The sequence below is a fragment of the Selaginella moellendorffii genome, unplaced genomic scaffold (genome assembly GCF_000143415.4).
Source record: "Selaginella moellendorffii unplaced genomic scaffold, v1.0 SELMOscaffold_77, whole genome shotgun sequence".
NCBI lineage: Eukaryota > Viridiplantae > Streptophyta > Lycopodiopsida > Selaginellales > Selaginellaceae > Selaginella > Selaginella moellendorffii.
The window spans coordinates 21797-39740 of NW_003314338.1; the positions used below are offsets into that span (position 1 = coordinate 21797).

The window sequence follows — 17944 nt, forward strand, 5'->3', positions numbered from 1 at the left end:
CGGATTTCTTTTGGATTTCACGCATGCGCGCGCCGATCCAGAAATTAATGGTGGCGCCCAAGTCCGAGAAATGATGACGTGGCGGGATTACCAACCGTCGTGACATTTCGCGCGTGTGAGGTTAGGTTTTGCATTTTGCTTCGTACTTGCGCTCGCACACTCGCGCTCGCATCGCGCTCCCACTCGCGCTCGCATCGCGCTCCCACTCGCGCTCGCATCGCGCTCCCACTCGCGCTCCCACTTCTCTACAGGTTTCTCGTGTGCATCGGCGTCCACTCGCGCTCGCATCGCGCTCGTGTGCATCGGCGTCCACTTCAAGACACACCCAGTTTGTAACTTCGCCGCCAACTCCGCCGCCCACTCCGCCACCCACACGCAGCCCACTTGGCGTCCCGGGAGATTTCAGCGCCACTCTCCAACTGTAAGTGGCAGAGTAGCCTTGCTGCTACAATCCGCTGCACACACAGTGCACATTCGCCAGCGAGTCCGGTTGTCACGCCTCCATTCGGCTTCAAATGGTAAGTCTTTTAGGCCAAGTAGAAAATGGCATGAGGCCACATGCCATTCAGTAGCAACATTGGCATGCACCGATTGGGCTTTCGAGTGCAGTCCGGTTACAGATGGCGTGTAGCCTCACGCCATCTTAGGATGCAGCCTCAAGACATCTGATGCAGTGGTGAATGGCGTGTGGCCTCACGTTATTTCCAGCTACTAGCTTTTCATCTGTCAGCTCTAATTGTTGTGCATTTCTGAACAGGCGAGGAATTGCGTTCTTCTTCCAGCCACTATCAATGTGGATGCAGAGAAGGGGGAGGAGCTCACCAGTTGGACTTTCGGGATAGAAGGCGAGGATCTGAGGCTGTACAACACAGATGGTGGGAGAAAAGAATGCATGGGGATCCTCATCCAAGTGACAGACACTCCATGCAGTTCCATGCAAGAATATGGACTGGCACTTGTGGTAGAGACAGCGTCTGCCTTCAAGATCCACCTTGCACATCCTAGCGGCTTCCCGGAGGGGGGCAGCGGCTATGAGGAATTCCTAGAGGGAGCTAGGGAGAGGTTGTCCAGGAGGCCCACAATTTCAAAGACGCTGCGGGTCTATGAAGATCACATGGAATCCACAGACCTCACCTACGGCGATGTTCAAAAACTATATTCCAACATTGAGCCGTTGAGAGTGACTCCAGTTCGCGAAGCAAAGGGGAAGGGGGTCGATCTGGAAACTACCTCAAAGCAGAAAAGGGTGGTCAAGCTCAAGCCGACGTCCGACTCTCCTGCTCCAAAAAAGAAGCTACTCAGTGATGCCATTGCCTCGGGTTCGAACACTACACCCACCAAAAAGAAGAGCCGCAAAGAGCAGAAAGAGCAAGAAGAGGCAGCAAAAATCGTCGCAGATAATAGTACTTGTTACTATTCCAACAATGTATATACAATGGACGTGAGCCGTATCGACATCCAAAGCAAATACAACCACAGGCTAGTATCTGATGAGTGGGTGGAGAAACTGAAGCAGAAGATGCTGGCAAGTCCAGTAACACCCGACATCGCAGACGTGATCCCCTACTACCGAACAATGAAGGGCGAGACGAGGTTTCCAGACTTGATCAATAGGAAGGTGTTGGACGATCAGAACATCCGGTTCTATGCCGTCTCCGGGCAGCATTCTAGCTTGGCGATGCAAGAGATAGTTGTGGATATTATGGTGGGCGAGGAGGTGAAGAAAGTCTTCAAGACAAGAGTTGTCCGCCTGATAAAAGGCAACTCGCCCCTCCGATCTATCATATACATCTCCCACGCGCAGAATGTCAAGCAAGAAACGTGCTACAAATCGGGTCTGCACGAGACATTGGCACGAACACGGAAGCTCTGGGTTCAACTGAAGAAGCCACAAAAACCAGGACAAGGACGTGCACTAGCAACTAGCGCCTGGCAGGTAAGCCTCGTTGCATGTGGCATAGCATGTGGCCTCACGCCATTTCCATTGCAGGAATTCTCGAGTCTTCTCTCGAAAACACTGGGGGTCAATGACACACTCAGCATCCATAACATTCTACTCGCGACAAAAGTTGTTTTTGACAAATGGGTAGATGTGCTGAGGAGGTACCATGACGGGGAGTTGCCAAACTCAATGGGTGTGGAGGACGGCCGGAAGCCCAATGATTTGAAGCTCAACGCCTTGCGTTTCTCGCGGTCTCTAGACGACGACGACCTTCTGACAGTGGCTAATGCTCTTCTACGTGGTGAGGTTGTCTTCAACAAGACCAAAATGACTCCCGGCCATATTGTGACATACGAGGACTTGTGCACGACTCTGAGAGCTCGTGCGCTATTGAAGGATTGGATCTTCGAGCAAGTGGCCGTGGAGAGGGTGAGCATCGACACCACGCAAGAGATGATGGAAGCGCTGGAGTTGTCAAATGAAGACATCGACGAGTACGTGAAGGGGGCCCCCAAGTTCATTGATCTGCTGCGGGATGCCACGAAAAGTAAAGCTGAGAAGTTGGATCAGTATCCAAATTTCATTAAGATTGATGTCGACCGCCGGCTTCAGAAACAGCTCGACCCCGCAGCAGAGGCCTATCGAGAACCTTACCGGGTATACTTGAATTCGGATGAGGATCAAAGGTGGAGGAGCATCGTTTCCCGCGGAGATGAGCAGGTCAAGAACATCTTTTGTGTGATGGACTTCACAAACGAGGAGATCACTCATGCAGACGAAGTCAGCTCCATCATTGACTTAATGGTGGGACTTGCGGAGGTGGAATCTTCAGTCCACTATATGATCTACGACTCCGAATCCTATCACAAGTTCTGGAAGGCCTTGAACGAGGTGAAGGCTCGGTTGAAAGGCAAGGAGATGCGGGAGATCCATGGGATAATGGCTAAGAAGAAGATACCGACGAATGTCCGCATCTTCACACTCGCCCTTGTTATTGGTCCTGCAGCAGAGTGGGACTGGAGTGACTTCCCAGCTTCGTTCGACAAGGCCAATCGAATTGATCTGAGGGAGGTCAATTTACCCGTGCCTGAGGAACTGAAGATGGCTATGGAGCTTTCGAATCCAAAGAAAGCTCCAGGTGCAGCATGGGAAATGCTCAGCTGGGTCTTCAACGCAATAGCGGGTGGGTCATCTGCTTCCGACTCCAAGGGCAAATGCGTTGTCGAGTACAACTGCGGCGGACTATTCTTTCGAGCCGCACTACTCAAGGGTGTCCCTTGTGTTGCGGTGACAAACTCCATTGAAGAGATGACTTCAATGGAGCATATAATTACAGTTGCCAAAGAAAAACAGTATCTTCTCTGCGAACCTGGTGAGTACACACTTTAAGTTTAAATGTTATCTCACAAGCTCTGTATGCAGGAGCGTGGCCACCCCCAGATGCTGAAACGGCGTTAACAGCTACTTTTGAAGATACCCATGTTGGGCCGAGCTCACAACCTGCACAAGGTAAGGTCACGTGAGGCCTCACGCCATTTTGATTATAGATCGTTGTGAATATTTAGACACGAGGACTGAAAAGCGCACTGGTGGCGCATCGAAGAAGGACAAACAGAAAAGCAATAGGAAAAAAGGAGGTACAAATTATATTTGCAATGGCGTGTGGTCTCATGCCATTCCTTGCAGGAGAAACTTCTTCAAAGGCAAAACAGGCAAGCACCAGCCAAGCTCAAACTGACAGTGGTCATAAAAAGCGAAAGCACGTTGGATAGTCGTCGAGATCAGAGGCGTTTGATTCGAAAAGGAAGAAGGGCAACGAAAAGATGATAGGTAATGCCTCGCGGTTATGGTGTGTGTGCTCATGCCATTCATTGCAGATCAAGGGCTGAGTGAAAGCAGGCAGTCACCACCTCATGACTCAGATTCCTATGGCGGACTCCCCTTCCCCAATCTCAATGGAGAGGTACAATGGATGAGGGAAGCTTTTCAAGGCAGGGCCACGTTTTTCTCATCTCGTCGTCTTCGAAGGGTGCAAGAACGTGCAGAAACCATGTTAAGACAGTCGGGTGAGGATACGGTCCTAGGTCACGCACTAAAACAAGCTATGGATGTCTTGTATTTTGAGATGGAGACTCGGCCAGATGATTTTCCCAAGATGGTCCTGGAAGAACAAGCCATCCAGCCTGAGCAGCCTATGGAAGAAATGCAGGAGGGGGATGAGGAGCCAGAGAAAGATAATGAGCAAGAAGAGCAGAAGGACAAAGAGGAGGACAAAGAAGAGGAGGACAAAGAAGAGGAGGACGAAGAGGACTTGGATGGTCCTCACAATGGTGACGATCACAATAACGACGACGACGATGATGACGACGATGGCCAGCCTGAGGTGGCCAAAGAGCGGCGGAGGAAGGTCATACAAGACAAACCATCAGGTAAATAATAATACATCCATTCCTAACCTTTTACCATTTCTAACATTGTCCATGTAGGTCGCAGAGCAAATGGTAAGTAGAGATTATTCAGTTGAATTTACAAACTCTAGCCTTTAGTGTCGAGGAAGGATAGTGCCAAGCAAGGGTCGAAACGTATGTCCAATCCTTCAGAATCAGCAGTGCGCTCAAGTGATATCGGTCCTAGTTCCTCAATAGCAGTTGATGGTAAATACAGTATAGTCGATTCAATGTGCTAATGAGTTTGTTTTTAGTAGCACGGGAGGATACCATCTCAATCGAAGGGAGATATTTGGACATGCATATGGATCCGCCAGTGGACTCTACTTGGCTGCAAGAGTCATCAGAGCTGGTGGAGGCTACTATCCATATCAACGCCAAGCAAGCTGACCACGCTCCACTTGATGCTGCCCATACCACTGAGTCAATCTTGTCCACGTATCCAACTGACGGTGACCAGGCGCCATTGGACCCACATGAGGCCGCCCCAGCCGCCGAGCCGGTCGTATCCTCATTTCCAATGGACTCAACGTGTGCCCAATCGTCTGACTACGCGCCGTTGGAACCTCCCTACACCGCCCCTGCTGCTTGTTCGGTCATGTCCACTTTGCCAACGGAGGCACCAGCTGAAATGGCGTGTGATCACACGCCATCGGAACCACCCCATGCCACTGTTGAGCCAGTTGTACCAGAGTCTACAGCTGAAATGGCATGTGCCCACACGCCATCGGATGCGATTGACCCCACATTGCAGAGGAGAGTATTTCCGCCCTTCACGTTTCCTCGACCAAAACCCTCTCAACGACCATCGGGAGCAACATTCGCTAATATTGTAGATGGTAAAATTGACTTGTACCATTTTTTATGCTGACGCATTTCATTTCAGAGTCACGGCGAAGGTACTGTATCGTTTTTGATCTGAACGGTGTCCTTTTCTCCCATGAGCGTGGCTCGTCCTCGAATGTCATTGCACCCTCCAAAGCCTGCGGTCGCAAGTTGGTCAAAAGAGACAGATTCACATTAATCACACGGGAGAAACTGCGGGATCTAATAATGACCATGCGACACTTAAAACAGAGGGCCGGGTTCAATTTGCAATTGGGAGTTTGGACATCCATGATGCGCCACAATGCATTAACGTTGCTACAGATGATGCACGATCAGACGCGAGTAATATTACCATTTGACTTTCTCCTAACGCAGGAGGATTGCTTGACTATGGTCCATGTGAGGGGTAGCAAGCCCATCTTCGTCAAGCCAGAGGCTGTAGTGATGAACCGGACTGCTAGCTCAAGTGAAATCCTCATCATCGATGACTCGCCGATTAAAACTGCAGCGAACACGCACACATATGCAGTGCACCCCATCTCTTGCAGTATGGAAACTAGGGAGAAGAAACCGTATGTTCTGGGGGACCTTGCAAAATGGCTTGGAGCGATGGTGATAGAGAACCGGCCAGTCCAGGAGGTGGTTGCAGAAATCAACCAAATGGCAGATGGAACGGTATATCAGAAGCCATTTGATCGGACAGACACCAGTCATCATTTATGGCATGTATATTGTCTAGCCAAGCACTATCCGCATCTCCATAATCTGCTCAACCGGATGGGTTCTTCGACCACTGAACATGAGCGTGGACGTATTAGAGAAGAGATGGCATTACTATTGGGTTTAAATCCTGATAGTGTGGAGAGTGATGAAATTCCAAGATTATTGTATAGGCGTTGGAGGCAAAAAATAACAGTCTGAGATGGCATGTATTTATTTAAAAATGTAACTTATTATGGCATGGTGTTCCATGCAATTGTATTAATATTAAAAGACAATTCTTTGAGAGGATTTGCATTATACTAGAAGTGTTACAGCATGTTATTGGAAGTCTACGAAGTTGTTTTATTAATAATGGGAAAGTAAAGATTGAATGGGGACTTGGGCTCCACCTAGACTCGGAGCAACTGAGCCAATATTAAAAGGATGGAAAGAAATTGGACGACGATGACAAGGAGAAGAGAGAGGTGAAGCAGTGGCAGGGGGAGGAGAAGTGATTGAGTAGACATTTCCTTGTTTAAAATAAAATGGCATGTGCCTCAATGCAGTTGAATTTTGTTATATTTATATACTATATAAAGGTTTGGAAACCTTATTTTACAAGTGGGATAATGACAATTCCCACTTTAACGAAATAGAGCTTGCATGGCCTTAGCGTAACGGGCCGAGATGTCAGTGGTACCTTTGGGTGTCAGTCTTGGGTCCGGACACGAGGAGCACTTGGACCAGGTGCAAGTGTTGAGTGGCATGGATGCCATTCTTGGGGCTAGCAAGTCCCAAGTCCTGAATTGGACTGATGGAGGTTGTGAATGAGACTCCTCCAAGTGGTCGGAGGTGTGGTTAAGTGACTAAAGTAGAATGGAAAATTAGTCACTTACATGGCCCCGGACATGTTGGGCCCCGGATATGTCCGGCCCCGGACATGTCCGGGCACCCGATATGTCGGGCCCCGGACATGTCCGAGCACCCGATGATGAGCTTCCCAACATAGCTTCCCAGACAAGTAGGTGTGTTCCTTCTGGACCAGTTTTTGAAGTGGTGAATAAGGCATTTCAGCAATCTAGATCATTACGGTTGGAATTGAAGGAGTTCCAGTACATGAGAGGTGAGGAGCTTCCTTCTTCCTATAATGGGAATATATTCTTCGAGTTTCCACTAGCAAGTTCGTCAAGTAGGAAAAGGGGTATGGAAATGCGTCTTGATCCACATAATTGGTGCAGAGTAAAGACGACCCGCTTCTCTCATTTCGATGGATCTGTGTCCATAGTCCATTGTGGTGGACAGCTTCAGTGTGTCGCTGAGAAATGCATTTCTGATCATGGCAAGAATATGTGTTTCTTTGAAGGCTCAGCAATCAATCCCCCTAGGCGTGATGAAGTTGCTATAGGATTTAGATGTCGCAAATTCAAGGCAACACCTGTGTGTCAAGCATGTTGCGATGCAAAAATGTATTATTTTTTTCCACAAGATGGATGTTTAGGCAGAGCAGCAGTGCATGTTGGATACCATCAACACGCAATCAAGGAAGGAATCTGCCGTGATTCTTTTTGCAATTTGAAGACTGCTATTACTACAAAGGCTAGGAAGAAAAGTGCAGCAACTCCAAAGTGTGTTCAACAGTCTATACTAAAGGACTATGTGGAAGACATGTTGCTACAATCTGATAGCAAAAAAGTGTTCACAGAGAATAGCTTGAAGGACCTACTTCGAAATATAGAACCTATGACAAATTTAAACAGGTATAAAATTAACACTTAACTCTACTTTATCACTAATAACACTCTTTTTCTTGGTAGAATAAAGAACTGGATGCAAGAAGCTTCAATCTGGATTGGATGGGATTTTGGACCTAAAGAGAAAATGTCCCTATGAGTTTATTCATGGGAGCTTATTCGTTGGCCAAGTGACTTCGAACAATCAACGCCCTTTCATCTTTAAGATGTCTACCCTTGGTCTTGCTTCTGGTGTGGACCTTGTACAACGAATGGATATGGATGGAGATGGGGATTTGGTTAATTCCTACATCCATTTTGACCATATGGAATGAGTTTCAAGCTGGTCAACAATGGGAGCTCATGTTTATGATCACAAGTAAGTGGCTTTTCATTTTTTAAGGATCCATACGAATTTACATTATAACCATTCCTTTTATAGGCTGTAGTGCAATTTCACTATACCTATAGCTGAATTCAAGGTTCAAGATTTTCAAGCACAAACCGTCTTTTGGACATGTATGTCCGAGGTTGTTGAACAACAAACCGGGAAGAAACCCAACTTCCATGGTTTCATGGCAGATGCAGCTGGTGCTAGCTGGTTGGCTGTTCGACAAGTATTCGTAGGTGATAAAAGTCAGCCATTACAAGGTAGAGAGAAGAGTTGTGAGTTTCATTGGGCAAAGAGCGTCAATGAACATTGCCGATGCATCAAGTCTACCTTCCATCACGAGTTCAAGCAGCTTTGTCGGGAATGGATGGATGCACCAACTAAAGAGGAGCACGAGGCAAAGGCAAATGAAATGCACATATGGTGGCGTGAAGGAGACAAAGTGCCAATTGAAAACCTTTCACAAATGGAATGTTGGCTTGCATGGTGGGAAGTTCGAATGTTTCAGTGGGGTCATTATACTCTCCATATAAGCTTTCTCTCATTTTTTTTCTTGTCACATTCAAATGTTACATTTTTTGTAGGATCAACCACTTGATGATATTGCACTTACACCAACAATTAATCTCTCTGAGAGTAAACATTGGAGTTGGAGAGCTTCTGAAGTAGGGAAAGGAAAAGTGTCCCTCTATGAAGTTACACTCTCCGACCTCACTAGATCTCTTGAGCAGTCATCAAAAGCTTTGGCTGCATAGGAAGCAAGGTTTGCTGCTACAGGTCCGAACTTAGACAAGCTTCAAGAGCGGGTTGGTAGAAGGACAACACCAGCAGCAGGGTTAATGTCTAAGATGGTGGAGGAAGTGCTAGTTGTTACACAAGTAAGTCCAGTGCCAGAGGTTGAAAATGTTATTTCTCGTGAGCCAGTTTCTCGTATCAACTGGGCAATTCGAAGAGTCAGTGCCAAGAGCAATGCACGTTGCTCTGGAATGATTGGGAGTCGAGGTCAGTGTCTCGCTTTTGTGTGCTCAGGTTCAATTTCTTCAGCAGTGCCATGTTTCTGGGGCTGTCGAGATCTAGGAGTGAAGGGCTGCTAGTCAAGCTGGATTTACTGTTGTGGGACTGATGTTACTCATACAAGCCGGATCCACAGCTCAATTATTTTGAAGCCAGATTCTGTGCCAGAGGAGTGGCCAGTTGAGTGAAGCTGCAATCTTTTGAAAGAAGAGATTGAAAGTCTGGAGAGAGCAAGTTTCAAGCTAAAGACTTCCTCAAATGTTGCTGTTAGTACTGCTATGCCACCAATATCAACACTAGACCAGCATACACAACCAGCTAGGAATGGGAAGGCTGTACAATACAGGTCTTCCATTTCAAAAGGTGCACAAGAGAAGATCAAGTTGGCAAAAGAGCTAAAGTGCACAATCACAAAGACAAACTACATCAGTGCTATGGCTAAGGAGTTTATTATTCTGACTCAGTCATCAAAGGGTACGAGTTACACTGTTAAAATCTGCGAAAATCCATCCTGTACCTGTCCAGATTTTACACAACGGGAGAACAGGGGAAAGGTATATTTAGCCTGCAAGCACATCTATTACATTTTTATGCAAGAACTAAACCAAGATCCTAAGATCGACCATCACATCCACCAGGCAAGCCTTACAGTTGCGGAGCTTGAGAAATTACTTTTAGTGTTTAGATCTATATTTATATTTGTATTTTATTGGTCGAATTTACTTGGAAATATAGATCAAATTAAAATTTGAAAAATGGAAAGATGTTGGTTCGGGACGAACCAATGTTTTTCTTGTGTTTGAGAAGCCGTGAGCTCAGCTCGTGAGCTCATGAGCTCAAAACCTACCCAGGCTCAGTTGATGGTACTTTCTTAACCACAAAATATGACAAGCGCCGATCACTTCCATTCAAAGTCTCGCTGTACATTCATCGAGATTCAAACCGGCCCATTGCAAACTCATCCAAAGTAATCCTGGGGCAAGTCTTTGCGCTTTTCTATCTGATTAATACTGCCAGTGGTATCGTCCTTGAGATTGATAATCTCGTTGAATGCTTCATGGAAAAAGGATTCCATTGCTATGCATTGAGACGACTCATCCTTAGTGGTCTGGATCGTATCATTCTCACTAGCCCCCTGACACCAGTGCAAGCAGTCTTGGAAATTCTCTTTGACATCTGGAGAGAACCGGCCAATAGGCCACCACAGCTCGACGACTCAGCAAACTCAAGCTGAGCACCAGGAACTCTGTCTTCTAGACAGGACTATCCATCACTTTAGCATCATATCGAAATATTATAGATTCGATATTTATGCCTTTTTGGACTGTGAACAACAAAAGAATTAGTTCCCCAAAACTTACCATACAGTCCTTGGTTATGCGCTGAACTAAAATATGTAAGCGCACCTTTGACTACAACTGTGTTTTGATTGGTAAATCTAAAAAACCAACACAAGTTGCTGTTCTCTCATTCTGAGACAGATCCCATGCCTTAATCACAGGAAGGTCTTCCTTAAAAAGAATTTTTAAGGAAACCTTACTTACAGAAAACTCATTTTTTTCCCATGAATAAACTAATGGGATACATGAGTAGACGTGGCATGGTAAAAAACAAAACCTTGGATTCCACACAGAATCTCGTGCGAAGAAACACGCTGTACGGATAGGCAAACCTAATTACAAGCTATAGCTATTCAGCTTCATGGCTGCAGGCGCTGGATTTTCTCACACCAAAAGGTATGAAGCGACGGGAAAAACCCTAACGTTAGAGTTTCTCGCTTGCATCCGCCGCCATCACATTCTCCAGGAGCGCATCCACAAGCAGAGCAAGCTTGGGCCGTTGCAAGGCTGTGCGCTAGCACAACCATGCACACTTCTCGCCCACTCCAGGATCAACAGCCGCTTCGTTGCGCACCACAAGAATGAGCAGCACCAACGAAGTGTTTGTTTGGGGATAGCTCAAAACAAGCTTACACCCACCACTAAGGTCGCGAGGAATCTCACTACCGCATTCCTGGCCACGCAAAAATGGGTACAAACGATTCGTTTTTCTGCATTTTTTCACCCTTGGCCTGTAGGAATCTCTCTCGGCCAGAGCGCTGGAACTAAACACCACAGCGACACAAGCGGCTCTCACTGACTCTGCCCAGGTAGTGCTTGTACTCTTGACTGTTCCAGCTTCTAATCATCTGCTTAGAAAAATGACGGGATGACAGCAACTGGTCCAGACGGCAAGATCCAAGAGTCAACGGATAGCAATCAAGTTGAGCATGTTCCTTAGTTCTAATCTTTGGAAGTCACTTCGGATGTGCGGCCCGGGCATGTACCTGAGTACATTGGCTCACGAGCATCAGTCGTGCAAATCTCAGTTCAGTTTTGAAACCTAGCTTCGTACTTTCACAAAATGAGAGATAGAGCTAGTGGAGATTGCATTACTAATCCTCGTCTTCCATGATACAGGTACCCCTTGGACACCCAAACCGTAGGAGGTGACATAGGAATTGCTTAGGGAAGTTGTTTTGGTCGTGGTCGGTACCAGGTTACTAGGCGGATGATCCTACACCTCGGACGAATGTACCGAAAACGGCCTAGTCGATCTGCTTAACCAAAAATGGCCCATTTGGAGCTCGCATTCATGGCCGGGGCTCAACAGAGCAACCCCGGCTGCTTTACCTATTTAAAGTTTGAGAATAGGTTGAGGGTGTTTCACCCCCGATGCCTCTAATCATTCACTTTACCCGATAAAACTCAGCAAGAGCTCCAGCTATCCTGAGGGAAACTTCGGAGGGTACCAGCTACTAGATGGTTCGATTAGTCTTTCGCCCCTATACCCAAGTCTGACGAACGATTTGCACGTCAGTATCGCTACAAGCCTCCACCAGAGTTTCCTCTGTCTTCGCCCTGCTCAGGCATAGTTCACCATCTTTCGGGTCCCAGCAGGTATGCTAACACTCAAACCCTTCTCAAAAGATCAAGGTCGGTCCGTGTTGCACCCAAAAGGGGATTAGTTTCCTTTCGCCTGTACGGGTTTAACACCCACAGATTTGCATACATGTTAGACTCCTTGGTCCGTGTTTCAAGACGGGTTGGATGGAACGCCCAAGTTCCAGCATCTGGTGGGGCACCGGAGCACCCCGCCATTTTCAGAGGCAGCGGCGGCATTGGCAGGGAGCCAGAGGTTCACAAGCCGTTATCCTGCCGCGTCCTCCCATGCTGGACAGCCCCTTGCATTGCTTGGCAGACCAGCTCTCGCCGTTCCACACACAACCAAGTTGCGCATAAGGCATCCATTCGCTTCCCTCCCAGCAATTTCAAGCACTTTTTAACTCTCTTTTCAAAGTCCTTTTCATCTTTCCCTCGCGGTACTTGTGCGCTATCGGTCTCTCACCAGTATTTAGCCTTGGATGGAATTTACCACCCACTTAAGGCTGCATTCCCAAACAGCCCGACTCGCCAAAAGAGCCTCGTCTGAGCAGCTGCTTCAAGAACTTCAAAAAAAATATACACAAACTAGTAAATAGCACATATTACAGCTACCATAACCTTAAATCTGTCTGTATAGCCCAGCTGTCTGGCAATTTTATAAAGTACTACAACAACTAAACTCCTGCAACAGTCCAATCTCAATAGTGTTATTATAAACAAGTATAAGCATGACAATGAAAATATCTTACAATCAGAAACTGCAGTTTTTACCCAAATTAGTTGAGAAACTGGTCTTTACATGTGTACTTAGTGTTATATATTGTAAAGCATTCCCCTTCTATAATCTTTTGAAAATTTAGAAGTACATGAAAGAAAGCTCAAAGCTAAAAGCAAGGAAATTTTGGGATAGCAGACTTGTGGCAGTTTGGCTTCATCTTTCTTGGCATTCAACTTCCACAGAAGAAGTTGAGAAGCAGCCAAAGTATTGAAACACATAGAGTCATAAACTTGAGCCTTTTTTAGCAAGATGCACAAACGCTTGAGCAATGTTTTCCAGATCACTAAGTAAAAAAGAGGTGTTTTAAGCTTGCTTGGAATTTCTTACAAACTTTTGCATACCGATATGTGTCCTTATATGCCTACAGACATATGATGTTCTTCTATTTGATTCAGCCAAACTAGCGAGCCTTTCTTTCTGTAACATCAAACATCTACAAAGGTTTGTGTTTTCACTCTTATAATTAATTACTGCAAGCTTTTTAGATTTCAACACATGATTTTGCAATCACTTGCTCAAGTATTCAGGTTCCGTCAGCTTCATTGGAAATCGTGTTTTTCAAGTATCTGAGGTCGCTCTCCTTGCAGCAGGCAGCATTCCTCGCACAATCCTGTACACCAAAGCCTCGAATGTATAGAGGCCACTCAATAAACTGATACCTGGTAAAAGAAGATCTCGTATCTGCTCATAGATTTGGAGAGCTAAATACAAAAAGAATGAAGGAGGACCAAAAGCGAGAAGACTTCCTCGTACCGTCTGTGAGAAAAGAAAACCTCAAAAAACAATGTGCCGAGTAACTAGCATTACCCCGAATGCAGCGGCACTCCAGCAATATCTTGCAAAATCCTCTCTCACAATTCATCGCAGACGCTCCCCAGAACGCTCACAAAATGTACAAAATACGCTGGCCTGTCCACGACGCAGAACGTCTATTGTCTTCTTACCGCGAAGAGTCGCGGGTACTTGAGCTCCTCCTTGGCAGAGTTGTCAAGAACTTGAGTTGGCACGGGTTCGAAATCCTCCAGGATCTGAGGCTGGACCATCTGGGTGCCAATGATCTGCGTGCCAATGACAGTTGTAGAAGAACGTGATCCTGTCCGGTAAGACCCCCCGAGTGGAGCATCTTACAGACAAAATGCCTCGCAAAGGTAAATGCCGAAAAAGAGAAGTCCGTGCCAAAACATTTTGGTCTTTCATCTGATCGACGAAGTCAAGCGCCAGAGCCGTGGAGCCACACCAAAGATACATCTGGATGACGATGTTTTCCAGCACCGAATCGTCAGGAGGAGCGATTCCCTCAAGACGAGACGCGATCTCTCCCGCCTCCATCTACTCCAGTAGCCGCTTCATCTCCGTCCGGCGTTGACCTTTTTGATCCCAATTCTTCCAGGGACTTGACGATCGATCGATCGATCAAGCACAGAATGCGCGGCAAGGGCAAGACTGGCCATTCTTAGCAACTTGCATCCTGGGGTTTCTATTGTTCGTGTTGCGGGCAAGAAAATTGCGATCCCACAGCCGTTGATCGGCTGCTTGCCCTCCTTCCCCTTCAGATCAAGGGGATCAGATGCCAGGAACTAGCTAGGAGAATGAAAAGACAAAGATCCAAATCATCCGAATCGTGAAGGCAAGCATCTAAGGAGCGACCAAATACATGTCGAAGATCTAAATCCGGCCAAGCTGGGCAAGATTGCTGCTCTGCGAGACGTTTAGATGGCAGTAGGATCCCATAAACTTCAAGCTGTCAGGGCAACAAACCAAGCCATGGTCCACACGATTCTTGATTGACCTGAACATTCACATAATAGAAAACTCTTCCAACAGATTGATTTATATATTGACCATACATCCGAAGCTTTCACAAAACGATTCTACTGGACAACCAACTCAACGACGAAGTCTTCTTACCGCGAAGAGTCGCGGGTACTTGAGCTCCTCCTTGGCGGAGTTGTCAAGAACTTGAGTTGGCACGGGTTCGAAATCCTCCAGGATCTGAGGTTGGACCATCTGGGTGCCAATGATCTGCGTGCCAATGATCTGGGTGCCAGTCTGCACTTCAAAGGCCGCAGCTGCCGCCTCGGTGGCTCGGGCCACTGCGTGAAGTGGAGTCGATGGGACTATCTCCACACTGGCAACCGGCTTGACAACTTCATCTACAGGATCAGCCCCTTGATCAAGGTCCAAATCCGCGGTGCCTTCGACCACCTGACCAGCAGCAACGTCAAAATCCCCAGTGCCCTCAACAGCAGCAAGGCCCGGAGCTCCACCATCGTGGGCGTGAGATGATATCCACTCCTCGCAAATCCCCAACGCGGCCAGGATATCCTGCTCAAGAGCGGCAAGCCTTTGCGGCAAAATTCTATGGGATCCGACATGAACCCCCCTCTGCCTCTTGGGCTCCGCTTCGTCCCCTTCGACATCCTCCGGGAAGAGTTCTAGGTCCACCTTAAACAAGGCGTCGGTGCCTTGGGCCACCACACCCAGCGATCCCTCGGTGACCGCGTACCAAAACCCAGCTACCATAATCTACAACCGAGACAGAAAAAAGTGAGGGAGAAGCTCACGGTAGAGAGCAAGAAGTTACCATGATCGACTTGATCACGACCTCTCCATTCTCTGGAAAGTTCTGGACATGCGCCGCCTCAATCCTCCCTGTGAAAGATCAACCCACATTCAATCATCTCAACTTGTATACCTCTCAAATCGGCGATGGTGGTGTGCAAGGGCGCGATGATGAGCAACCGGGTGCCCAGCGTCGTCTCCACACAAGCACGGCACATCCGATCCTCGGCCATGCTCTCCCTAGAGCCCCACCTCCAACCTAAAGCTTTGAATCACATTCGGACACGTGGCTATCTAAAAAATGTCCTAGCTTGTATTTAAGAAAGGCAACGTAACAATTATCGCGCTTTTAAAAGATTAGATCTGACAAGGCAAAGAATATCCACCGAGAAAAAACGCTCAAAGAAACAGGTACAGATCTTTTGTTTCTTATTTTTTATCAACAGATCCAAAACCAAGAGCTTCGTTGTTCTAATTTGAAAGTCTTTTTAAATTCCACTATTTGTGACCTGGACTGCTCTATTCCATCTTAATTCTTCTAGTGAAACATTGGATTTCATCTCCTACGAGGGTCACCTCCAATTTGAGACAATGGCATTTCGATTGCATTTGCCAGACACGAATGAAGAACCAGGGACAAACCCCAAGAGCACTGCTTAGTAACATTATAAAGGCGGAGCAGGACGGGTAGGTTATTTTATTTTCTCTCTTGCTCGGCTACGGCCGACATTCTCCTCTCTCAACATTGGTGGAAAAACGATCCTGCTACGTTTCAGGCAATGATGAATCACCTCTTTGGCCCATTTCTCTTCAGGTGTTTCATTGTAATTTTTTATGACATTCTCTTGTATAGCAGTTCTTGGGAGGAACATTTATGCAACTTCGAGAAGACTCTTCAAGTTCCTGACGAGTTCTCGCTTGTGGGCAAATTGAGCAAGTGTTCCTTCGGTATAACAGAGATTGAGTACCTCGGCTTTATTATTGGTGGGGGGCGGGTAAAGGCGATAGAGAACTGGCCACAGCCCCGATCAATCAAGCAGCTACGTTCTTTTTTGACCTTTGCAACTATCTCAGTAAGTTTGATGTAAATTAAGCATCTATTGCTTCACCACTGTCTGATCTTTTAGGTCCATCCAGTTTACTTGGAAGTTCCAGGTTTGTTCGATTTTAAACCCACAGATTCACCGGCTGGCAACGAACACCTGCTTTCTCTTCGGGAAATCCAGTTGCTGGTTTGACACCATTTAGAAGCAGCCAGGAACCGAATGAAGCAGTCTGCTGACAGAAGACACTCATTTCGTGAATTTCAAGTGAATATGTATCCTTTTGGCTTGAGTGGCACACATATTGGGAAGCAGAACAGTGTCCAAGTCCAAGCTCCATCCTCGCTCTTATCAGGTCGTCAAACAAATCAATGAGGTGGTGTACAAACTTTTGCCTTCACAACGTACTTCATATGTCTGAGCTCAAGGTGCAGCATGGTCTACTTCCAAGCCAGCCAGAAATACCGACTCCAACGATAGCCATGGGTGACAGATTTTTACTTATCACAGAGAGGGTCGTGGCTCAGGAAGAACAGGTGTTGTGCATCCGTTTTCGGATTCACTGGTAGGGAATGATAGCAGAGAATGACACCTGGGTTTCTACTGAGGAACTGGCCGCTCTGCATGATTCTGGGGGCAAGTACAGAGTGTTCGACCATGTTATGAGTATAAAGGTGGAGCAGGGTGGTGACGGGTAGGTTACTTTATGTTCTCTCACTTATGCCAACATTCTCTTCTCTTTATTCCTTCATTGTATATCAGGATTGTTCCCAACTCAGCAATATGATTGGCGCTTGTAACCAACTGTGAGACCAACATTATAAGTCTCATATCTTTAACAGGTCTTAATCCCAATTTGGTGGGGGGTTCCAAGTATAGTAAAGATATTAAAGTTAAAACCCAAAAAGTGTTTTTGAGCCATGTTGGGTTTGGGGTGTAACTCTCATACCTAAAAAGGAAATTAATTGTTATGATGCATTATTTAAATACTATAAAGTTTATTAGTCCTTGCTCCTTCTGAGGAGGCTTGGACTTTTCTTTCAAATTTGAGATGGAGTTGAGTTATCCACATCATACCTTTTAAGCCACCTTATACAACAACAACATTCAATGACACTCTTTAGTACACTAAATTTGTAAGTTTTTAACATCCCTTAGTACAATAGAATTTATTTATGAAACCTTATAAATTCCAAGTGCATCTTTTAATTTGGAACCATTGGAAGAAAAAATAATTTTCTTATCATATTAAAATTTTTTAAATAAAATAAAATTTAATTTTTGTTATATACTCTCAAGTAAAGTTGATATAAAAGCTTATATTTATTTTGTGATATACAACATAAAACATATTAAACTTAATCAAATAAATTTTGTATGTATACTACATTATTAAAATTCACCAAAACAAAGGTTCTAAAAAATGATTAAAAACTTTATCCAAAATGTTTATATGTACAAAAAATAACATATTAAATATAAAATATATAGAGTAGGACTTTTATTTGTAATCATTTATTAAAATTCAATACAACCGAGTTCATAATAGAGTATTTGAGAAAATGATTAGAAGTTTTAAATAT

The 17944-nt window shown here is 45.9% G+C and overlaps 1 protein-coding gene and 1 long non-coding RNA gene across 2 annotated transcripts; one reads left to right on the top strand and one right to left on the bottom strand.

Annotated features, from left to right (window-relative positions):
* Positions 1–14558: 14558 nt before the first annotated feature.
* LOC9643164 lies at positions 14559–15582 on the bottom strand. Its single transcript, XM_024660812.1, has 3 exons — positions 15452–15582; positions 15341–15408; positions 14559–15282 (listed from the first exon to the last, which is right to left on the bottom strand). The coding sequence occupies exons 1-3, from the start codon at positions 15549–15551 to the stop codon at positions 14644–14646; spliced, it is 807 nt and encodes a 268-aa protein (XP_024516580.1). The 5' UTR covers positions 15552–15582; the 3' UTR covers positions 14559–14643.
* Positions 15583–16195: 613 nt separating this feature from the next.
* LOC112341155 lies at positions 16196–17200 on the top strand. The gene is made up of 2 exons (XR_002990445.1): positions 16196–16391; positions 16446–17200. It is a non-coding gene; the product is annotated as an uncharacterized LOC112341155 (long non-coding RNA).
* Positions 17201–17944: the final 744 nt, after the last annotated feature.